At 43.7% G+C, this 23,108-nt stretch overlaps 1 protein-coding gene and 1 long non-coding RNA gene across 2 annotated transcripts; both read left to right on the top strand.

The window, feature by feature from the left end:
* Window positions 1–1,976: 1,976 nt before the first annotated feature.
* On the top strand, window positions 1,977–6,165 carry LOC142923351 (uncharacterized). The gene is made up of 2 exons (XR_012940698.1): window positions 1,977–2,087; window positions 5,217–6,165. It is a non-coding gene; the product is annotated as an uncharacterized LOC142923351 (long non-coding RNA).
* Window positions 6,166–10,119: 3,954 nt separating this feature from the next.
* On the top strand, window positions 10,120–14,342 carry LOC116948078 (uncharacterized). Its single transcript, XM_032964394.2, has 2 exons — window positions 10,120–10,230; window positions 13,358–14,342. The coding sequence occupies exons 1-2, from the start codon at window positions 10,120–10,122 to the stop codon at window positions 13,913–13,915; spliced, it is 669 nt and encodes a 222-aa protein (XP_032820285.2). The 3' UTR covers window positions 13,916–14,342.
* Window positions 14,343–23,108: the final 8,766 nt, after the last annotated feature.

The raw sequence follows: 23,108 nt of genomic DNA, 5'->3' as shown, positions 1-23,108 counted from the left end.
GGCCAAACATGTAAATAGCTATACTCTTTGGTTCTATTGGGTAAAGTCACGTAGGTGAAAATAAAATAACAAAAAATCACGACGTTTCGGCCACAACACAAGCGGCCTTCATCAGGTGAAGGGACGAGACTGTCTGGAGGACAGCGCTGGAGTGAGAGAAGCCACGCTTAGATCACGACCTTTAAGCTGTGTGACAAGAAAACAAAGCGCCTTGACAGCTTAAAGGTCGTGATCTAAGCGTGGCTTCTCTCACTCCAGCGCTGTCCTCCAGACAGTCTCGTCCCTTCACCTGATGAAGGCCGCTTGTGTTGTGGCCGAAACGTCGTGATTTTTTGTTATTTTATTTTCACCTACGTGACTTTACCCAATAGAACCAAAGAGTATGGATCCTAGCAGTCACGAAAGCTTTAAATCTAGAATGTAAACAGCTACTAATTATTTGCTGGTATTCGCTAAGTGCTGTTTTATTGCAGCACTTCAATTTGCGAAGGGTTGAACGTGAAAAGAAAAACTCATTCGCGTTTTTTTTTACACTTTACCAGGAACATTTCGTATTACTTTTAGCACCACCCCAGACAATATTCAATTCAGCAAAATTGAGATATCCTGGGAGGTTTCTTGAGGTGAAAATAACTTTTTTTTAATAAATGCATCTTCTTCAGCAAATGTCTGTTCAATAAAAATAAATCCATACCATACCAGTACTGCAAACGTGGAATTTACTCTCGTTTCAATCTTGTCTTGACATCCCTGACGACATCACTGTGTCTCTCTCTCGAACTTTCCTCGTGAAGTCATCCTCATCCTGTAACCCGAAGATCGGGCGAGTATTTCTACCCTCGGCACACGCAGGTATCAAGCACTAAGGGGCCGTCCATAGATGACGTCACGCACCTGGGGGGGGGGGGTCAGACATTTGTGACGATGTGTGACGGGGGGGGGGGGGGTGAGAAATGTGACGTCACATCAAAATGCGCAACTTTAAATAAATATAGACAACACGTTCTACTTAATTAAATCGTCTTTTTATTAAATGTTTGGTCCTACAACAGTGTACAGCGGCAGATTAAGTGCGCCGTGTGACGATGGGGGGGGGGGGGGGTATGTAAAAAATCGTCCAAAATCGCGTGACGTCATTTATGGACGGCCCCTAACACTACTAATCATAACCATTGACTGATTGCCAATCGATTATATAATTACAATACCCCCCCCCTCCGCCTCAATTCACTGCACCTGAAATGAGTTAAATGATGAAGTCACCCTGCTGCTCTATTTAAGACCGAGAGCAAGTGAGGGCTTTACCATTCTGGCGAATTGCCCGATTATGCTGGATGTAATTACCAGCGAAACGTCGTATTCAAACTGTAAATGTTGTGGATTCACTCTTCAACACACCGGTGGGCTAAAGTAGTGAACTAATTGTCTTTTGCCAACGTGACACTATATTTTGCTGATTGGCCGTGTCGGGTGGTGGAGGGTTTCGACACATTTATAAATAACCCGATCTAACCCAAAAACCTTTATTCTGAATAATATTGGTCGCGAAAGCCTACGTGTTAAACTTCTGGACTTTTGTTTTCTGCCATGAAACAGATAGTCCCATTTTTATTGCATTGTTGTGGAAATATTGGAGGACTGGCGTGAAAGTGTGATGCTTCTCAACAAACAAGGCTGCATCATCAGCGTAGTCGAGGTCAGTGAAGTGGTGCTGGCCAATCTTGACTCCAAGGTCATGGGTCATGTTTACATGATCCAGTCGATTACCTGACAAAACAGCGCCGGTGCAAGCATGCATCCTTGACGTACTCCAGATGTGGTCTTGAATCGTGGCGAAATCATGGAGAAAGTCTGGACTTGGCACAAACCCTTACACTTGTGCCTGCATGCAGATAATTCCCAAGGTCTAGCAGGAAAAAAACGTGTTAATTAAAATAATGGACCAATCCTTCAATGAACTAATCTCTGAAATGTCAATGTCTTGTTTTCAGACCGCATCCGATTATGCCAAGATCATCCACCCCGATGACATCGTCAACAGCATCTTGCTTTTCGTGCAAGTCTGGCTGTGGCTGCAATCCCGAAAGGTAAGGGGGACAGCTCATCATCACCAATGCAATTAGTTTGAATAAAACAAATCCTGGCTTTTGATTTTTAGACCAGCTCGGGGGCTTAGCGTGAATGACTCAATCCCTCGGGGTCTGATGAAATAAGTACCACTTTGTGGGGAAATCAACAGTGGTTGCTCTATGAACAAACAAGTACATCCTATAGGAATGTGTAATTGCTATCTCTGCTTTAATGCTCATTTGAGCAGGATATCCACTGGCGTTTGACATGACCTGCTATGATGACCCGCTGCCATTTTGTAATGGTTAGCACACTGCTCATGAAATGCAGTTCATCATGGAAGTGGAAGCTGGTAGAACTCTACCATTTCTGAATATTCTGCTCGGACGTGGTCGAAATGGTAAAATAACACACAGCGTTTACCAAAAAAAACAAATGCACATTGACTCCTATCTGAATGCAGTCACACCATCACCCCGCGCAGAAATCTGCTCTCATCAAGACGCTCATACAGTGAGGGAAAAAGTATTTGCTCCCCTGCTGATTTTGTACCTTTGCCCACTGACATAGAAATGATCAGTCTATAATTTTAATGGTAGGTTTATTTCAACAGTGAGAGGCAGAATAACAACAACAAAAATCCAGAAAAACGCATGTCAAAAATGTTATACATTTATTTGCATTTTAATGAGGGAAATAAGTATTTGACCCCCTCTCAATCAGAAAGATTTCTGGCTCCCAGGTGTCTTTTATACAGGTAACGAGCTGAGATTAGGAGCACACTCTTAAAGGGAGTGCTCCTAATCTCAGCTTGTTACCTGTATAAAAGACACCTGTCCACAGAAGCAATTAATCAATCGGATTCCAAACTCTCCACTATGACCAAGACCAAAGAGCTCTCCAAGGATGTCAGAGATAAGATTGTAGACCTACACAAAGCTGGAATGGACTACAAGACGATTGCCAAGCAGCTTGGTGAGAAGGTGACAACAGTTGGTGCGATTATTCGCAAATGGAAGAAACACAAAAGAACTATCAATCTTCCTCGGCCTGGGGCTCCATGCAAGATCTCACCTCATGGAGTTGCAATGATTATGAGAACGGTGAGGAATCAGCCCAGAACTATACGGGAGGATCTTGTCAATGATCTCAAGGCAGCTGGGACCATAGTCACCAAGAAAACAATTGGTAACACACTACGCCGTGAAGGACTGAAATCCTGCAGCGCCCGCAAGGTTCCCCTGCTCAAGAAAGCACATATACATGCCCGTTTGAAGTTTGCCAATGAACATCTGAATGATTCAGAGGACAACTGGGTGAAAGTGTTGTGGTCAGATGAGACCAAAATAGAGCTCTTTGGCATCAACTCAACTCGCCGTGTTTGGAGGAGGAGGAATGCTGCCTATTACCCCAAGAACACCATCCCCACCGTCAAACATGGAGGTGGAAACATTAAGCTTTGGGGGTGTTTTTCTGCTAAGGGGACAGGACAACTTCACCGCATCAAAAGGACGATGGACGGGGCCATGTACCTTTAAATCTTGGGTGAGAACCTCCTTCCCTCAGCCAGGGCATTGAAAATGGGTCGTGGATGGGGATTCCAGCATGACAATGACCCAAAACACACGGCCAAGGCAACAAAGGAGTGGCTCAAGAAGAAGCACATTTAGGTCCTGGAGTGGCCTAGCCGGTCTCCAGACCTTAATCTGTGGAGGGAGCTGAAGGTTCGAGTTGCCAAACGTCAGCCTCGAAACCTTAATTACTTGGAGATCTGCAAAGAGGAGTGGGACAAAATCCCTCCTGAGATGTGTGCAAACCTGGTGGCCAACTACACGAAAAGTCTGACCTCTGTAATTGCCAACAAGGGTTTTGCCACCAAGTACTAAGTCATGTTTTGCAGAGGGGTCAAATACTTATTTCCCTCATTAAAATGCAAATCAATTTATAACATTTTTGACATGCGTTTTTCTGTATTTTTTTTGTTGTTATTCTGTCTCTCACTGTTCAAATAAACCTACCATTAAAATTATAGACTGATCATTTCTTTGTCAGTGGGCAAACGTACAAAATCAGCAGGGGATCAAATACTTTTTTTCCCTCACTGTACATTGGGCTAAGAAAGTTGATAGTCTGAGAAGTGAAATTAAACATGTTAAAGAAGTGCTGCAATTGAAAAGTTACAATGATGCACAAATCAACAGGGTATTGAATGCATAGTCTTTAATATGTATTCATTAATCCCCCCCATCCACGAATCTGGCTGTCACCTGATGCAACTAGTTGTAATTACTGGCGAAGAGTCATACTCAGATTGTAAATGTTGTGGCTTGGCTCTCCAACACACCGTTGTGCTGTACTAGTAACGAATTGGCATGTTCTGTTTACGTGACAAACCTTACTAATTGGCTGTGTCGGGTGGTGGCGGGTTTAATGACACATTTATATATTTACGCGATATAACCCAAACAAACCTCTATTATGGATGAAATGCAAATTCATACGATGAATGTGTAAACCACAGTCGACTGGAAGGTCGTATGTGGTGGGGTTTAGTGTTGGTACCTCCCAACTCTTTAAACACATCTAGTCAGTGTGGAAGAAGAGTCCACTTACACTCTAGGCCGGGGGTGGGGAACCTTTTTTCTGCCAAGGGCCATTTGGATATTTATAACATCATTCGCAGGCCATACAAAATTATCAACTTAAAAATTAGCCTGTTATATTGTGTAAAACATTGAATTAAATCACCTCTAATGTGATGGCATGAGTCTGCCTCTCTTTGGTGGGGCGTGTGATGATGTTTGCTGGTATTGATGATGTTGCTACTCGCAACTGCTTTTCCAGGTTTGCTCCTAGATTTATTGAATTTCGAGTCCCACCTGCGGTTGCCTTGGCAGGGCCAGACCATATGAATTTGCGGGCCTCATACGGCCTGCGGGCCGGACGTTACCCACCCCTGCTCTAGAGCTTCCTCTGGTGACAGCAAGCATATAATTATAAAATGTAAATATATTCATGTATTGTGGTATCATGGGATCCTGTGAGATGGAGATAGCATGTTGGATGTTTCCATTCAGCTAGAGATAGAACATTGCTACTGATGATACCTTTCCTAAAACATTTCTTTGCTTTTGTTTTTTTCTAAGGACCTGTCACCGCCCATCAGCAAGAAGATCAGGACTGTGTGTCGCAACATGAATACGTTGAAAAACAAACTAAAAAAAGTCCGAAGGAAAATGAAGAAATGACTTCCGAAATCTCCAGCCACCATTGAAAACGTTGCTCATGAAGATATTGACCTGCAACCTTCTGAAATAAATCGGGTGGCGATTTGGCAGCGGCAGGAATACAAGCCAGACCCGGAGCCTGAAGTCTACGAGGCCATCGATCCGACTGGACAACGATTCCAGAAACCCTACAAGGAGATACACTTTTCTCGCCACAACGAAAACAACCAAGTGGACCAATGGGCATACATTCGCAAATATGCCAACAAACTTGAATACTACAAAAAGATTCAACCCCGCAACACCCCCGTTACTTACCACACCTTCAACCGCAAGATGAAAGACCGACAGGACATTTGCTTCATTGAGGAGAACTCTGCCATGAACAGATGCACGGTTCACATCACCAAAGCACGAAACGGGCAACAAACAACCAATGTGTACGTTTTCTCCATGCCCAAAACCTCCAGCCGTTAGATGAAACTACATACACTCACACACACGGAGACCTACGCACACGCAAACACTCACACACGCAGCTATACGGACTGTTGGGGAAAAGTGCTGTGGAAGGCTGGCATGGAACACAAGGGGATGGGTGGCCAACACCATGCCCTCTCTCTCCAGCACGGACATTTACACACAACTCCAGGAACTCATTTCGGGCCAAGTCGACCGAGGGGAGGTCCAGGACCAGTTCAGATATCATCACTGGTGTTGGTGGCCTTGAACTGCACCAACTACTACACCACCGCCCCCCGTGCACACACTGATACACAAACACACACACTCGTATACACACTTGTATGTTGTTATTGGAACCCCTAATGGAGTTGTAAAAATAAAAAAAAATTCGACTACCTCTGAATGTTGTCCACATTTACTCATTCTATACTGCTGGCCAGTGTGGAACTGGACCAAAATATCTTCTAGGGCTCTCTAGATCTCCTAATCGAGGCCCTTCAACCAGCAATGGTGTCAGTAAGCAATTGCAGGGCTGCACTTTTACCTTATTGTTGATATTTAGCTCCCGAACAAGCTGGATTTCGAACTGGCCGTAGCAAATCTGGCTGTCGCCTGATGAAGCTAGTTGTAATTACTGGCGAAATGTCGTACTCAGATTGTAAATGTTGTGGCTTGGCTCTCAAACACACTGGTGTGCTGTACGAGTGACGAATTGGCATGTTCTGTTTACATTACAACCCTTACTAGTTGTCTGTGTCGGGTGGTGGCGGGTTTAACGACACATTTTTATATTTACGCGATCTAAATAAAAAATCTCTTATAGCTGTAGCAGCTACTGTAAACAGATCATTGTCTTCACCGCCCCATTAGAAGATGGTTTCCAGCGCCAACAGAGAAGCGGCACAGCCATGATTGACCTCTCTGCTGCTGCCGTTGACACCGTTTGGGCCTCATGGCCGCCTGCTGAAGATACCCAATATCATCCGATGCTGGTTTACTCCACAAATAGTCGACGTGGAGCTCAGCGACAGTACTTTGAGGGTACACCTCTCGCTGGTAAATACAGCTGCAAGATAATTACGAACAATAGCCTCCCTCACTAGCACTGGAACAATTTAGTCCTCACACCGGAAATGATTTAACATACCTTTAAGTGCCCTGCCGTGTACATCATCTCGAAAGTCCCTGTGCAGGTGACATAGTCCTTTATGCGCAGGGCACACACCCCCAAAACATTGCTAATACTTCAGCAGCTGATCAAACTTCATTGGGAATATATTTGTTACTGCATGCAGACGCCTAAGAAATCCCTCCAAAATCACTTGTGCTTTCCACCTCAAAAATCAAGCAGCAGATGCCACCATTGATGTGTCATGTGATAGCCCAGCGTGCTGTGACCCTACTCTAAAGGGGTTATCAAGGACAGAAGCCTCTCCTTCAAGCCCCACATGAGCCAGATCCGTGAAAAGACCAAATCAAGAATGGCCCTGCTGCATAAACGTACAGGAACAACCTAGGGTGCTCTCAGCTTATGTGCTGCGAACTGCTACCCTCTCATCGTTCTACTCAGTGGCAATATGTTGTGCTCCAGCCTGGCTTGGGAGCTGATACACAAAACTGCTATATACACAAACAATGTAATGTGCATCATAACTGGAACACTAAAACAGACACCAACCCTCTGGCTCCCTGTTCTGGAGAACATTTTGCCACCAAATATCCTCAGAGGTGTCACACGTGTTCTTGCCAACGACAAGCACCAACCCTTCACCAACCAAGAGCTCAACGTTCAGCTCTTGGTTGGCACCATCCTAGAATACAATCCAGCTCCGAAATAACGCTAGCATCCATAATAAACACCTTATGCTAGACCCAAATATCAAACCTCCTAGCTTTGACATTCCTCGAAGACACGGTGGAACTATCAACCGTACTAGAACATCATTAGGTTGACGCACACATCTTCATCATGAATGGAATAGTAAAGACACATGCCACATTGCGATTTTGGGCATGTAACCAAAACTATGGACCATATAGTAAACCAATGTAAATGGAGCTCCTTCAACAGAGGAGGAATAGCAAGAGAAGGGGAATAGCTAAATGACAGCATTTTGGTATTTTGCCACTTCATGGTCGTTTCATATCAGGCATCTCCATTACACCAATATAGTGGAACTGTTCAATGCACAATGAACGGTACACATATACAGTATACCACGTGAGGCCATATGTACATAAATTAAACAACATGCAATGAGCTTTCGAATAAAATATTCAACAATTTAGTATGGTGATATTTGTGATTGCGATTTGATTAAAACATCAATTGTGTTTTCACAACAAGTTATTTTTTGCAAGTTTAGGATGCGTAGCTAGAAAGGTTGAAACGGCCAAACATGTAAATAGCTATACTATTTGGTTCTATTGGGTAAAGTCACGTAGGTGAAAATAAAATAACAAAAAATCACGACGTTTCGGCCACAACACAAGCGGCCTTCATCAGGTGAAGGGACGAGACTGTCTGGAGGACAGCGCTGGAGTGAGAGAAGCCACGCTTAGATCACGACCTTTAAGCTGTGTGACAAGAAAACAAAGCGCCTTGACAGCTTAAAGGTCGTGATCTAAGCGTGGCTTCTCTCACTCCAGCGCTGTCCTCCAGACAGTCTCGTCCCTTCACCTGATGAAGGCCGCTTGTGTTGTGGCCGAAACGTCGTGATTTTTTGTTATTTTATTTTCACCTACGTGACTTTACCCAATAGAACCAAAGAGTATGGATCCTAGCAGTCACGAAAGCTTTAAATCTAGAATGTAAATAGCTACTAATTATTTGCTGGTATTCGCTAAGTGCTGTTTTATTGCAGCACTTCAATTTGCGAAGGGTTGAACGTGAAAAGAAAAACTCATTCGCGTTTTTTTTTACACTTTACCAGGAACATTTCATTTTACTTTTAGCACCACCCCAGACAATATTCAATTCAGCAAAATTGAGATATCCTGGGAGGTTTCTTGAGGTGAAAATAACTTTTTTTTAAATGCATGCATCTTCCTCAGCAAATGTCTGTTCAATAAAAAGAAATCCATACCATACCAGTACTGCAAACGTGGAATTTACTCTCGTTTCAATCTTGTCTTGACATCCCTGACGACATCACTGTGGCTCTCTCTCGAACTTTCCTCGTGAAGTCATCCTCATCCTGTAACCCGAAGATCGGGCGAGTATTTCTACCCTCGGCACACGCAGGTATCAAGCACTAAGGGGCCGTCCATAGATGACGTCACGCACCTGGGGGGGGGGGGGTCAGACATTTGTGACGATGTGTGACGGGGGGGGGTGAGAAATGTGACGTCACATCAAAATGCGCAACTTTAAATAAATATAGACAACACGTTCTACTTAATTAAATCGTCTTTTTATTAAATGTTTGGTCCTACAACAGTGTACAGCGGCAGATTAAGTACGCCGTGTGACGATGGGGGGGGTATGTAAAAAATCGTCCAAAATCGCGTGACGTCATTTATGGACGGCCCCTAACACTACTAATCATAACCATTGACTGATTGCCAATCGATAATATAATTACAATACCCCCCCCTCCGCCTCAATTCACTGCACCTGAAATGAGTTAAATGATGAAGTCACCCTGCTGCTCTATTTAAGACCGAGAGCAAGTGAGGGCTTTACCATTCTGGCGAATTGCCCGATTATGCTGGATGTAATTACCAGCGAAACGTCGTATTCAAACTGTAAATGTTGTGGATTCACTCTTCAACACACCGGTGGGCTAAAGTAGTGAACTAATTGTCTTTTGTCAACGTGACACTTTATTTTGCTGATTGGCCGTGTCGGGTGGTGGAGGGTTTCGACACATTTATAAATAACCCGATCTAACCCAAAAACCTTTATTATGAATAATATTGGTCGCGAAAAGCCTACGTGTTAAACTTCTGGACTTTTGTTTTCTGCCATGAAACAGTTAGTCCCATTTTTATTGCATTGTTGTGGAAATATTGGAGGACTGGTGTGAAAGTGTGATGCTTCTCAACAAACAAGGCTGCATCATCAGCGTAGTCGAGGTCAGTGAAGTGGTGCCGGCCAATCTTGACTCCAAGGTCATGGGTCATGTTTACATGATCCAGTCGATTACCTGACAAAACAGCGCCGGTGCAAGCATGCATCCTTGACGTACTCCAGATGTGGTCTTGAATCGTGGCGAAATCATGGCGAAAGTCTGGACTTGGCACAAACCCTTACACTTGTGCCTGCATGCAGATAATTCCCAAGGTCTAGCAGGAAAAAAACGTGTTAATTAAAATAATGGACCAATCCTTCAATGAACTAATCTCTGAAATGTCAATGTCTTGTTTTCAGACCGCATCCGATTATGCCAAGATCATCCACCCCAATGACATCGTCAACAGCATCTTGCTTTTCGTGCAAGTCTGGCTGTGGCTGCAATCCCGAAAGGTAAGGGGGACAGCTCATCATCACCAATGCAATTAGTTTGAATAAAACAAATCCTGGCTTTTGATTTTTAGACCAGCTCAGAGGCTTAGCGTGAATGACTCAATCCCTCGGGGTCTGATGAAATAAGTACCACTTTGTGGGGAAATCAACAGTGGTTGCTCTATGAACAAACAAGTACATCCTATAGGAATGTGTAATTGCTATCTCTGCTTTAATGCTCATTTGAGCAGGATATCCACTGGCGTTTGACATGACCTGCTATGATGACCCGCTGCCATTTTGTAATGGTTAGCACACTGCTCATGAAATGCAGTTCATCATGGAAGTGGAAGCTGGTAGAACTCTACCATTTCTGAATATTCTGCTCGGACGTGGTCGAAATGGTAAAATAACACACAGCGTTTACCAAAAAAAACAAATGCACATTGACTCCTATCTGAATGCAGTCACACCATCACCCCGCGCAGAAATCTGCTCTCATCAAGACGCTCATACAGTGAGGGAAAAAGTATTTGCTCCCCTGCTGATTTTGTACCTTTGCCCACTGACATAGAAATGATCAGTCTATAATTTTAATGGTAGGTTTATTTCAACAGTGAGAGGCAGAATAACAACAACAAAAATCCAGAAAAACGCATGTCAAAAATGTTATAAATTTATTTGCATTTTAATGAGGGAAATAAGTATTTGACCCCCTCTCAATCAGAAAGATTTCTGGCTCCCAGGTGTCTTTTATACAGGTAACGAGCTGAGATTAGGAGCACACTCTTAAAGGGAGTGCTCCTAATCTCAGCTTGTTACCTGTATAAAAGACACCTGTCCACAGAAGCAATTAATCAATCGGATTCCAAACTCTCCACCATGACCAAGACCAAAGAGCTCTCCAAGGATGTCAGAGATAAGATTGTAGACCTACACAAAGCTGGAATGGACTACAAGACGATTGCCAAGCAGCTTGGTGAGAAGGTGACAACAGTTGGTGCGATTATTCGCAAATGGAAGAAACACAAAAGAACGTCAATCTTCCTCGGCCTGGGGCTCCATGCAAGATCTCACCTCATGGAGTTGCAATGATTATGAGAACGGTGAGGAATCAGCCCAGAACTATACGGGAGGATCTTGTCAATGATCTCAAGGCAGCTGGGACCATAGTCACCAAGAAAACAATTGGTAACACACTACGCCGTGAAAGACTGAAATCCTGCAGCGCCCGCAAGGTTCCCCTGCTCAAGAAAGCACATATACATGCCCGTTTGAAGTTTGCCAATGAACATCTGAATGATTCAGAGGACAACTGGGTGAAAGTGTTGTGGTCAGATGAGACCAAAATAGAGCTCTTTGGCATCAACTCAACTCGCCGTGTTTGGAGGAGGAGGAATGCTGCCTATTACCCCAAGAACACCATCCCCACCGTCAAACATGGAGGTGGAAACATTAAGCTTTGGGGGTGTTTTTCTGCTAAGGGGACAGGACAACTTCACCGCATCAAAGGGACGATGGACGGGGCCATGTACCTTTAAATCTTGGGTGAGAACCTCCTTCCCTCAGCCAGGGCATTGAAAATGGGTCGTGGATGGGGATTCCAGCATGACAATGACCCAAAACACACGGCCAAGACAACAAAGGAGTGGCTCAAGAAGAAGCACATTTAGGTCCTGGAGTGGCCTAGCCAGTCTCCAGACCTTAATCTGTGGAGGGAGCTGAAGGTTCGAGTTGCCAAACGTCAGCCTCGAAACCTTAATTACTTGGAGATCTGCAAAGAGGAGTGGGACAAAATCCCTCCTGAGATGTGTGCAAACCTGGTGGCCAACTACAAGAAACGTCTGACCTGTGTAATTGCCAACAAGGGTTTTGCCACCAAGTACTAAGTCATGTTTTGCAGAGGGGTCAAATACTTATTTCCCTCATTAAAATGCAAATTAATTTATAACATTTTTGACATGCGTTTTTCTGTATTTTTTTTGTTGTTATTCTGTCTCTCACTGTTCAAATAAACCTACCATTAAAATTATAGACTGATCATTTCTTTGTCAGTGGGCAAACGTACAAAATCAGCAGGGGATCAAATACTTTTTTCCCTCACTGTACATTGGGCTAAGAAAGTTGATAGTCTGAGAAGTGAAATTAAACATGTTAAAGAAGTGCTGCAATTGAAAAGTTACAATGATGCACAAATCAACAGGGTATTGAATGCATAGTCTTTAATATGTATTCATTAATCCCCCCCATCCACGAATCTGGCTGTCACCTGATGAAACTAGTTGTAATTACTGGCGAAGAGTCGTACTCAGATTGTAAATGTTGTGGCTTGGCTCTCCAACACACCGTTGTGCTGTACTAGTAACGAATTGGCATGTTCTGTTTACGTGACAAACCTTACTAATTGGCTGTGTCGGGTGGTGGCGGGTTTAATGACACATTTATATATTTACGCGATATAACCCAAACAAACCTCTATTATGGATGAAATGCAAAGTTCATACGATGAATGTGTAAACCACAATCGACTGGAAGGTCGTATGTGGTGGGGTTTAGTGTTGGTACCTCCCAACTCTTTAAACACATCTAGTCAGTGTGGAAGAAGAGTCCACTTACACTCTAGGCCGGGGGTGGGGAACCTTTTTTCTGCCAAGGGCCATTTGGATATTTATAACATCATTCGCAGGCCATACAAAATTATCAACTTAAAAATAAGCCTGTTATATTGTGTCAAACATTGAATTAAATCACCTCTAATGTGATGGCATGAGTCTGCTTCTCTTTGGTGAGGCATGTGATGATGTTTGCTGGTATTGATGATGCTGCTACTCGCAACTGCTTTTCCAGGTTTGCTCCTAGATTTATTGAATTTCGAGTCCCACCTGCGGATGCCTTGGCAGGGCCAGACCATATGAATTTGCGGGCGTCATACGGCCTGCGGGCCGGACGTTACCCACCCCTGCTCTAGAGCTTCCTCTGGTGACAGCAAGCATATAATTATAAAATGAAATATATTCATGTATTGTGGTATCATGGGATCCTGTGAGATGGAGATAGCGTGTTGGAAGTTTCCATTCAGCTAGAGATAGAACATTGCTACTGATGATACCTTTCCTAAAACATTTCTTTGCTTTTGTTTTTTTCTAAGGACCTGTCACCGCCCATCAGCAAGAAGATCAGGACTGTGTGTCGCAACATGAATACGTTGAAAAACAAACTAAAAAAAGTCCGAAGGAAAATGAAGAAAAGACTTCCGAAATCTCCAGCCACCATTGAAAACGTTGCTCATGAAGATATTGACCTGCAACATTCTGAAATAAATCGGGTGGCGATTTGGCAGCGGCAGGAATACAAGCCAGACCCGGAGCCTGAAGTCTACGAGGCCATCGATCCGACTGGACAACGATTCCAGAAACCCTACAAGGAGATACACTTTTCCCGCCACAACGAAAACACCCAAGTGGACCAATGGGCATACGTTCGCAAATATGCCAACAAACTTGAATACTACAAAAAGATTCAACCCCGCAACACCCCCGTTACTTACCACACCTTCAACCGCAAGATGAAAGGCCGACAGGACATTTGCTTCATTGAGCAGAACTCCGCCATGAACAGATGCACGGTTCACATCACCAAAGCACAAAACAGGCAACAAACAACCAATGTGTACGTCTTCTCCATGCCCAAAACCTCCAGCCGATAGATGAAACTACATACACTCACACACACGAAGACCTACGCACACGCAAACACTCACACACGCAGCTATACGGACTGTTGGGGAAAAGTGCTGTGGAAGGCTGGCATGGAACACAAGGGGGTGGGTGGCCAACACCATGCCCTCTCTCTCCAGCACGGATATTTACACACAACACCAGGAACTCATTTCGGGCCAAGTCGACCGAGGGGAGGTCCAGGACCAGTTCAGATATCATCACTGGTGTTGGTGGCCTTGAACTGGAAATGAACTCTGGTGGCAGGGTTCATCACGAAGTGCACCAACTACTACACCACCGCCCCCCATGCACACACTGATACACAAACACACACACTCGTATACACACTTGTATGTTGTTATTGGAACCCCTAATGGAGTTGTAAAAATAAAAAAAAATTCGACTACCTCTGAATGTTGTCCACATTTACTCATTCTATACTGCTGGCCAGTGTGGAACTGGACCAAAATATCTTCTAGGGCTCTCTAGATCTCCTAATCGAGGCCCTTCAATCAGCAATGGTGTCAGTAAGCAATTGCAGGGCTGCACTTTTACCTTATTGTTGATATTTAGCTCCCGAACAAGCTGGATTTCGAACTGGCCGTAGCAAATCTGGCTGTCGCCTGATGAAGCTAGTTGTAATTACTGGCGAAATGTCATACTCAGATTGTAAATGTTGTGGCTTGGCTCTCAAACACACTGGTGTGCTGTACGAGTGACGAATTGGCATGTTCTGTTTACATTACAACCCTTACTAGTTGTCTGTGTCGGGTGGTGGAGGGTTTAACGACACATTTTTATATTTACGCGATATAACCCAAACAAACCTCTATTATGGATGAAATGCACATTCATACGATGAATGTGTAAACCACAGTCGACTGGAAGGTCGTATGTGGTGGGGTTTAGTGTTGGTACCTCCCAACTCTTTAAACACATCTAGTCAGTGTGGAAGAAGAGTCCACTTACACTCTAGGCCGGGGGTGGGGAACCTTTTTTCTGCCAAGGGCCATTTGGATATTTATAACATCATTCGCAGGCCATACAAAATTATCAACTTAAAAATTAGCCTGTTATATTGTGTCAAACATTGAATTAAATCACCTCTAATGTGATGGCATGAGTCTGCTTCTCTGTGGTGAGGCGTGTGATGATGTTTGCTGGTATTGATGATGTTGCTACTCGCAACTGCTTTTCCAGGTTTGCTCCTAGATTTATTGAATTTCGAGTCCCACCTGCGGTTGCCTTGGCAGGGCCAGACCATATGCATTTGCGGGCCTCATACGGCCTGCGGGCCGGACGTTACCCACCCCTGCTCTAGAGCTTCCTCTGGTGACAGCAAGCATATAATTATAAAATGTAAATATATTCATGTATTGTGGTATCATGGGATCCTGTGAGATGGAGATAGCATGTTGGAAGTTTCCATTCAGCTAGAGATAGAACATTGCTACTGATGATACCTTTCCTAAAACATTTCTTTGCGTTTGTTTTTTTCTAAGGACCTGTCACCGCCCATCAGCAAGAAGATCAGGACTGTGTGTCGCAACATGAATACGTTGAAAAACAAACTAAAAAAAGTCCGAAGGAAAATGAAGAAAAGACTTCCGAAATCTCCAGCCACCATTGAAAACGTTGCTCATGAAGATATTGACCTGCAACCTTCTGAAATAAATCGGGTGGCGATTTGGCAGCGGCAGGAATACAAGCCAGACCCGGAGCCTGAAGTCTACGAGGCCATCGATCCGACTAGACAACGATTCCAGAAACCCTACGTGGAGATACACTTTTCCCGCCACAACGAAAACACCCAAGTGGACCAATGGGCATACGTTCGCAAATATGCCAACAAACTTGAATACTACAAAAAGATTCAACCCCGCAACACCCCCGTTACTTACCACACCTTCAACCGCAAGATGAAAGGCCGACAGGACATTTGCTTCATTGAGCAGAACTCCGCCATGAACAGATGCACGGTTCACATCACCAAAGCACAAAACAGGCAACAAACAACCAATGTGTACGTCTTCTCCATGCCCAAAACCTCCAGCCGTTAGATGAAACTACATACACTCACACACACGAAGACCTACGCACACGCAAACACTCACACACGCAGCTATACGGACTGTTGGGGAAAAGTGTTGTGGAAGGCTGGCATGGAACACAAGGGGGTGGGTGGCCAACACCATGCCCTCTCTCTCCAGCACGGATATTTACACACAACACCAGGAACTCATTTCGGGCCAAGTCGACCGAGGGGAGGTCCAGGACCAGTTCAGATATGATCACTGGTGTTGGTGGCCTTGAACTGGAAATGAACTCTGGTGGCAGGGTTCATCACGAAGTGCACCAACTACTACACCACCGCCCCCCATGCACACACTGATACACAAACACACACACTCGTATACACACTTGTATGTTGTTATTGGAACCCCTAATGGAGTTGTAAAAATAAAAAAAAATTCGACTACCTCTGAATGTTGTTCACATTTACTCATTCTATACTGCTGGCCAGTGTGGAACTGGACCAAAATATCTTCTAGGGCTCTCTAGATCTCCTAATCGAGGCCCTTCAACCAGCAATGGTGTCAGTAAGCAATTGCAGGGCTGCACTTTTACCTTATTGTTGATATTTAGCTCCCGAACAAGCTGGATTTCGAACTGGCCATAGCAAATCTGGCTGTCGCCTGATGAAGCTAGTTGTAATTACTGGCAAAATGTCGTACTCAGATTGTAAATGTTGTGGCTTGGCTCTCAAACACACTGGTGTGCTGTACGAGTGACGAATTGGCATGTTCTGTTTACATTACAACCCTTACTAGTTGTCTGTGTCGGGTGGTGGCGGGTTTAACGACACATTTTTATATTTACGCGATCTAAATAAAAAATCTCTTATAGCTGTAGCAGCTACTGTAAACAGATCATTGTCTTCACCGCCCCCATTAGAAGATGGTTTCCAGCGCCAACAGAGAAGCGGCACAGCCATGATTGACCTCTCTTCTGCTGCCGTTGACACCGTTTGGGCCTCATGGCCGCCTGCTGAAGATACCCAATATCATCCGATGCTGGTTTACTCCACAAATAGTCGACGTGGAGCTCAGCGACAGTACTTTGAGGGTACACCTCTCGCTGGTAAATACAGCTGCAAGATAATTACGAACAATAGCCTCCCTCACTAGCACTGGAACAATTTAGTCCTCACACCGGAAATGATTTAACATACCTTTAAGTGCCCTGACGTGTACATCATCTCGAAAGTTCCTGTGCAGGTGACATAGTCCTTTATGCGCAGGGCACACACCCCCAAAACATTGCTAATACTTCAGCAGCTGATCAAACTTCATTGGGAATATATTTGTTACTGCTTGCAGACGCCTAAGAAATCCCTCCAAAATCACTTGTGCTTTCCACCTCAAAAATCAAGCAGCAGATGCCACCATTGATGTGTCATGTGATAGCCCAGCGTGCTGTGACCCTACTCTAAAGGGGTTATCAAGGACAGAAGCCTCTCCTTCAAGCCCCACATGAGCCAGATCCGTGAAAAGACCAAATCAAGAATGGCCCTGCTGCATAAACGTACAGGAACAACCTAGGGTGCTCTCAGCTTATGTGCTGCGAACTGCTACCCTCTCATCGTTCTACTCAGTGGAAATATGTTGTGCTCCAGCCTGGCCTGGGAGCTGATACACAAAACTGCTATATACACAAACAATGTAATGTGCATCATAACTGGAACACTAAAACAGACACCAACCCTCTGGCTCCCTGTTCTGGAGAACATTTTGCCACCAAATATCCTCAGAGGTGTCACACGTGTTCTTGCCAGCGACAAGCACCAACCCTTCACCAACCAAGAGCTCAACGTTCAGCTCTGGTTGGCACCATCCTAGAATAGCAACCAGCTCGGAAATAACGCTAGCATCCCTAATAAACACCTTATCCTAGACCCAAATATCAAACCCCCTAGCTTTGACATTCCTCGAAGACACGGTGGAACCATCAACCGTACTAGAACATCATTAGGTTGACGCACACATCTTCATCATGAATAGAATAGTAAAGACACATGCCACATTGCGATTGTGGGCATGTAACCAAAACTATGGACCATATAGTAAACCAATGTAAATGGAGCTCGTTCAACAGAGGAGGAATAGCAAGAGAAGGGGAATAGCTAAATAACAGTATTTTGCTATTTTGCCACTTCATGGTCGTTTCATATCAGGCATCTCCATTACACCAATATAGTGGAACTGTTGAATGCACAATGAACGGTACATATATACAGTATACCACGTGAGGCCATATGTACATAAATTAAACAACATGCAATGAGCTTTCGAATAAAATATTCAACAATTTAGTATGGTGATATTTGTGATTGCGATTTGATTAAAACATCAATTGTGTTTTCACAACAAGTTATTTTTTGCAAGTTTAGGATGCGTAGCTAGAAAGGTTGAAACGGCCAAACATGTAAATAGCTATACTCTTTGGTTCTATTGGGTAAAGTCACGTAGGTGAAAATAAAATAACAAAAAATCACGACGTTTCGGCCACAACACAAGCGGCCTTCATCAGGTGAAGGGACGAGACTGTCTGGAGGACAGCGCTGGAGTGAGAGAAGCCACGCTTAGATCACGACCTTTAAGCTGTGTGAGAAGAAAACAAAGCGCCTTGACAGCTTAAAGGTCGTGATCTAAGCGTGGCTTCTCTCACTCCAGCGCTGTCCTCCAGACAGTCTCGTCCCTTCACCTGATGAAGGCCGCTTGTGTTGTGGCCGAAACGTCGTGATTTTTTGTTATTTTATTTTCACCTACGTGACTTTACCCAATAGAACCAAAGAGTATGGATCCTAGCAGTCACGAAAGCTTTAAATCTAGAATGTAAATAGCTACTAATTATTTCCTGGTATTCGCTAAGTGCTGTTTTATTGCAGCACTTCAATTTGCGAAGGGTTGAACGTGAAAAGAAAAACTCATTCGCGTTTTTTTTTTACACTTTACCAGGAAAATTTCATATTACTTTTAGCACCACCCCAGACAATATTCAATTCAGCAAAATTGAGATATCCTGGGAGGTTTCTTGAGGTGAAAATAACTTTTTTTTAAATGCATGCATCTTCCTCAGCAAATGTCTGTTCAATAAAAATAAATCCATACCATACCAGTACTGCAAACGTGGAATTTACTCTCGTTTCAATCTTGTCTTGACATCCCCGACGACATCACTGTCTCTCTCTCTCGAACTTTCCTCGTGAATATAGAAATAGGTTTTACCCTTTTAACTGGCACAAAGACTGACACCTTTATTCAAGGCATCATGTTTGCAATAACCACAACACAAGCAGTCAAAATGCAAAACAAAAAAGACAACTCTGATAATAATATGCACTGTCCTTGAATTTGATTGGTCCACACCCGAGACAGCTTTTCTTAGAGCCTAGTCTCGCACTATCAGAGTATTGAGGGCTCGGGGTGAGCATTAACATTATGAGACCTCCTCGTGAAGTCATCCTCATCCTGTAACCCGAAGATCGGGCGAGTATTTCTACCCTCGGCACACGCAGGTATCAAGCACTAAGGGGCCGTCCATAAATGACACAGCTCGTGTGGTCCTCGATATATGAAGGTGTTACTGGGCAATCGACGAGTGGTTAGACGTAGGAGGAAACCTGAGCACTTGTGAGAGTTTAAAACATTCAGGCTGGGTTGCCAACGACCCAACCCCTGGGTTTAACTAAACTGGGTTGTGCGAGGATGGTACAGATCCTTGGTGTGGGCACGCTACAGTCACGTACAGTATTTTGTGTCAAGCCGTTTAAAATGCGACCCCTCGAATATCAACGAAGCACGACGATGCAAAAAAGAATCGCGAATATTTACCTGTGCGAAATAAACTTTAAATCGAAAATGCCCAAATAAGCGCGGTCTTCCGGTGACGTCACATCCATATTGTAGCCATAGCGATTTGGTCACGTGGCCGCTCTTCGCGGCATTCGTGAGGGACGTCTCGGGAGTGAAGCGCACATCGCTGGCGATCTGGAGAGGCGGCTTTTCCAGCTCACTCCTCGAAAATGTCTAAGCTCATTACCTTGATGGTGACGTCGGCGATAATATGGCAACATGTTCGCATTACTCCACCGAGTGCTTGGGAGAAAAACACAACCTTCAACCCTGAGGAGAACTCCACAAGCGCTCCTGAATTTGGCCAAGTCCCCGTCAAGCAAACACCGATGGACGGCACCAAAGATGACCATGAGGGCACACGGGTCAAGGTGGAGTTCTTGGCTCAAGGAACGCCGTGCACTGCTAAGCCGGAGCAAGGGCTTGACGACACTGGATTCCACACGGACGTAAGGACTTTAATTTTGTAGAATATACTTATATATAAAAGGGAAATTTGTGAATGCGTGTCTGTTCGAAATGTTTAGCATACTTCCCGACATGCAACAAACTTGAAATTTGGCATATGGGCAGCTTCCAGACTTACACAATGCAAAAAGTATGCCGTAGCGTCACGCAGTGTGCCTGCCGACGTCACGCATCCCCCCCACCCTCCGCGTAGGCCGTGTATTCGTCCAAGACAAGAATCCAAGTCCCGGGCGAAGCCGGGTAGTAAAACTAGTAACGTGTAATTGCCTTGTGGTGGCACTGTGAAGGGTGGGTTGATAGCCTTTGACCAAATCAGAATCAGGATTTATATCCTGGAAAAAAATCCGATGAGCTATGAAACTTTTTTTTACAGAGGTCCAGTCGGGATGGGTCAGAAATTTACAATACAAAAAAAACGATAGGATGACAACGTATAGGAAAATTAAGCAAATCACTAAAAATAAAACTAAAATAGATCAAGTACAGGCGTGTCTCGCTTAAAAGCGAGAAACTTTCCACGGAAATTGCTCGTTAAGTAAAAATTCGTTAAACGATCACAGTTTCGCCATTGACTTCCATGTTAAATGACGTTACTTTTCAGCCCCAACATTTCCCACTCTTGAACAATATAAAATCAAATGTCACATTTACCACACATGAAGAACTACAGTGAATGCAGGTGCCTGTCCTCAGCATCTGCAAATAATTAGCGCCACCCTCCCTTCACCAACGTTCCAGATGGCCGCAGAAGCGCATCTGAAAGCGCGCGATGCAAACCACAAACTGCGGCCCTGGCGCCACAGCACGCATTTCATCAATCGGTTTCCGCTCGTTTCACAAACAATTGCTCGTTTTGCGAACAAACTGGGTTGAAATTAAAATTGCTCATTATAACGAATTCTCGCAAAAATAAGGATGCCCTTGCCCAATTTCCAAGCTTGGGCAAGGCAGCAAAACGACAGCAAAAACAGTCCCAGACAACACAAAGTCCCTCAATAAAATTGTACGTGAAAATGTCACAAAGAATACATGGGAAGGATGAAAGTTACGAATCACATTTAGAAATGCAGTGGTATCCAGAACTAAGCTTCTGCTTGATAATATTAGTTGAAGGAAAATTTACGATATTAATGGTGGAAACAAGGTTGCTCCGAAACGTTGGTGCTGCAATGGCAAATGCTTTGTCACCTATTCCTTTTCTTGTTCTTGGGAGATTTAAAAGTAAATTCGATGGGCGTCTTATGTTTCTTGGGTTTAAGAATGGGGTTAATATATTAAGTATAGCACAGATTTAACAATAAGAGATTTTATGGATGGCAGAGCCCAATGTAGATTTCGTCTTGCATCAAGTGATGTGAGATTGTATTTTAAGTAAAGGTCATACATTTCCCAGAATGAACCAGATTTCATCAGAACTTGGAAGCTAAATAGGGTTGAGCCTGGATAGTGCTGAGGTGATTGACCACCACGTATACCGGATTGTCATAGGCAAATATATTCTTGGTTCTTTCGGTAAAGTCACGTATATAGTCGTAGGCAAGTCCGGGGCTATGTGGTGGTCAGCAGAGGGCATCTATTGTTTACTGTGATGCTATGCTCCAACAGCATGATGAAGTATGGTCAGGTAACCTCCAGTGTGGTGTAGCTATCATCCAACAGTGGATTTACAAAAGGGCTGCACATGTGTAGCTAGACGTCTATTGATCTGCATTTTACCCATGACCTTAATTGCAAAAGAACTGTGTTCCCTCAATATCTTGTAAACTTTTGATTTAAAGCTTTCGTGACTGCAGTAATTCATATTCTTAGTTCTTTCGGTAAAGTAACGTTGAAGGGAAACAACAAAATAATAAAATATATATAAAACAATAAAATTCTCACGACGTTTCGACCATAACACAAACGGTCGTCTTCAGGTGTGTTGGTTTGCATAAATTTAATTTAAACGGTGTATTTATTTATAAAAAAAGATCTCCAAAATCTTGAATAAACACAAGATCCAGGTCCGTTTCAACACATTACATAAAATCCGTGATCTGGTTCCGTCTGTAAAAGATGTGATTCCGGACATACAATACCCTGGTGTCTACAAACTAAGTTGCCTCTGTGGTAGTAGTTACATTGGAGAAACCAAACGCCATGTCTCGGACCGCATTCGTGAACACAAAGCAGACCTTAAACACGGTAGGACCAACACCTCGGCCGTGGCAGATTATTGTTATAATTCAGTAGGCTCACATGCTATTGACTTTTCCAAGACAGAGGTTCTTTGTAAGCCATCTGGCTACCATGAGAGATTCGTTCATGAGGCTATCCACATATACAAGCACAGAGACAATTTTAACCGAGAAGATGGATTCTATCTTAGCAATCATTGGAAAGATTTGATAAACCATTTCAGGTCTTAATTGATTGTTCACGCTTACAGTGGCTTTCAGACAGCATACATTAAAAAAAAAATTCGTCTCCCCCCTCCTCTTTTCAGAATATAGATGGACTAGTCCTAAATAAACTGCCAAATCGCTGCGCGTGGCGCTAACGTTTTTTTATAAGTAAATAAATAAATACACTGTTTAAAAATAAATTCATGCAAACCAACACACCTGAAGACGACCGTTTGTGTTATGGTCGAAACGTCGTGAGAATTTTTATTGTTTTATATATATTTTATTATTTTGTTGTTTCCCTTCAACGTGACTTTACCGAAATAACTAAGAATATGAATTACTGCAGTCACAAAAGCTTTAAATCGAGATCAAACACGTTAAAGAAGCATTACGACAGAATGGCTACAATA

Source organism: Petromyzon marinus, unplaced genomic scaffold (genome assembly GCF_048934315.1).
Source record: "Petromyzon marinus isolate PM22_M1 ecotype Great Lakes invasive population unplaced genomic scaffold, UKy_Petmar_22M1.pri1.0 PM_Scaffold_439, whole genome shotgun sequence".
Taxonomy (NCBI): domain Eukaryota; kingdom Metazoa; phylum Chordata; class Hyperoartia; order Petromyzontiformes; family Petromyzontidae; genus Petromyzon; species Petromyzon marinus.
The sequence above is the reverse complement of the archived record's forward strand: the minus strand, read 5'-3'. Positions and strand labels throughout refer to the sequence as shown.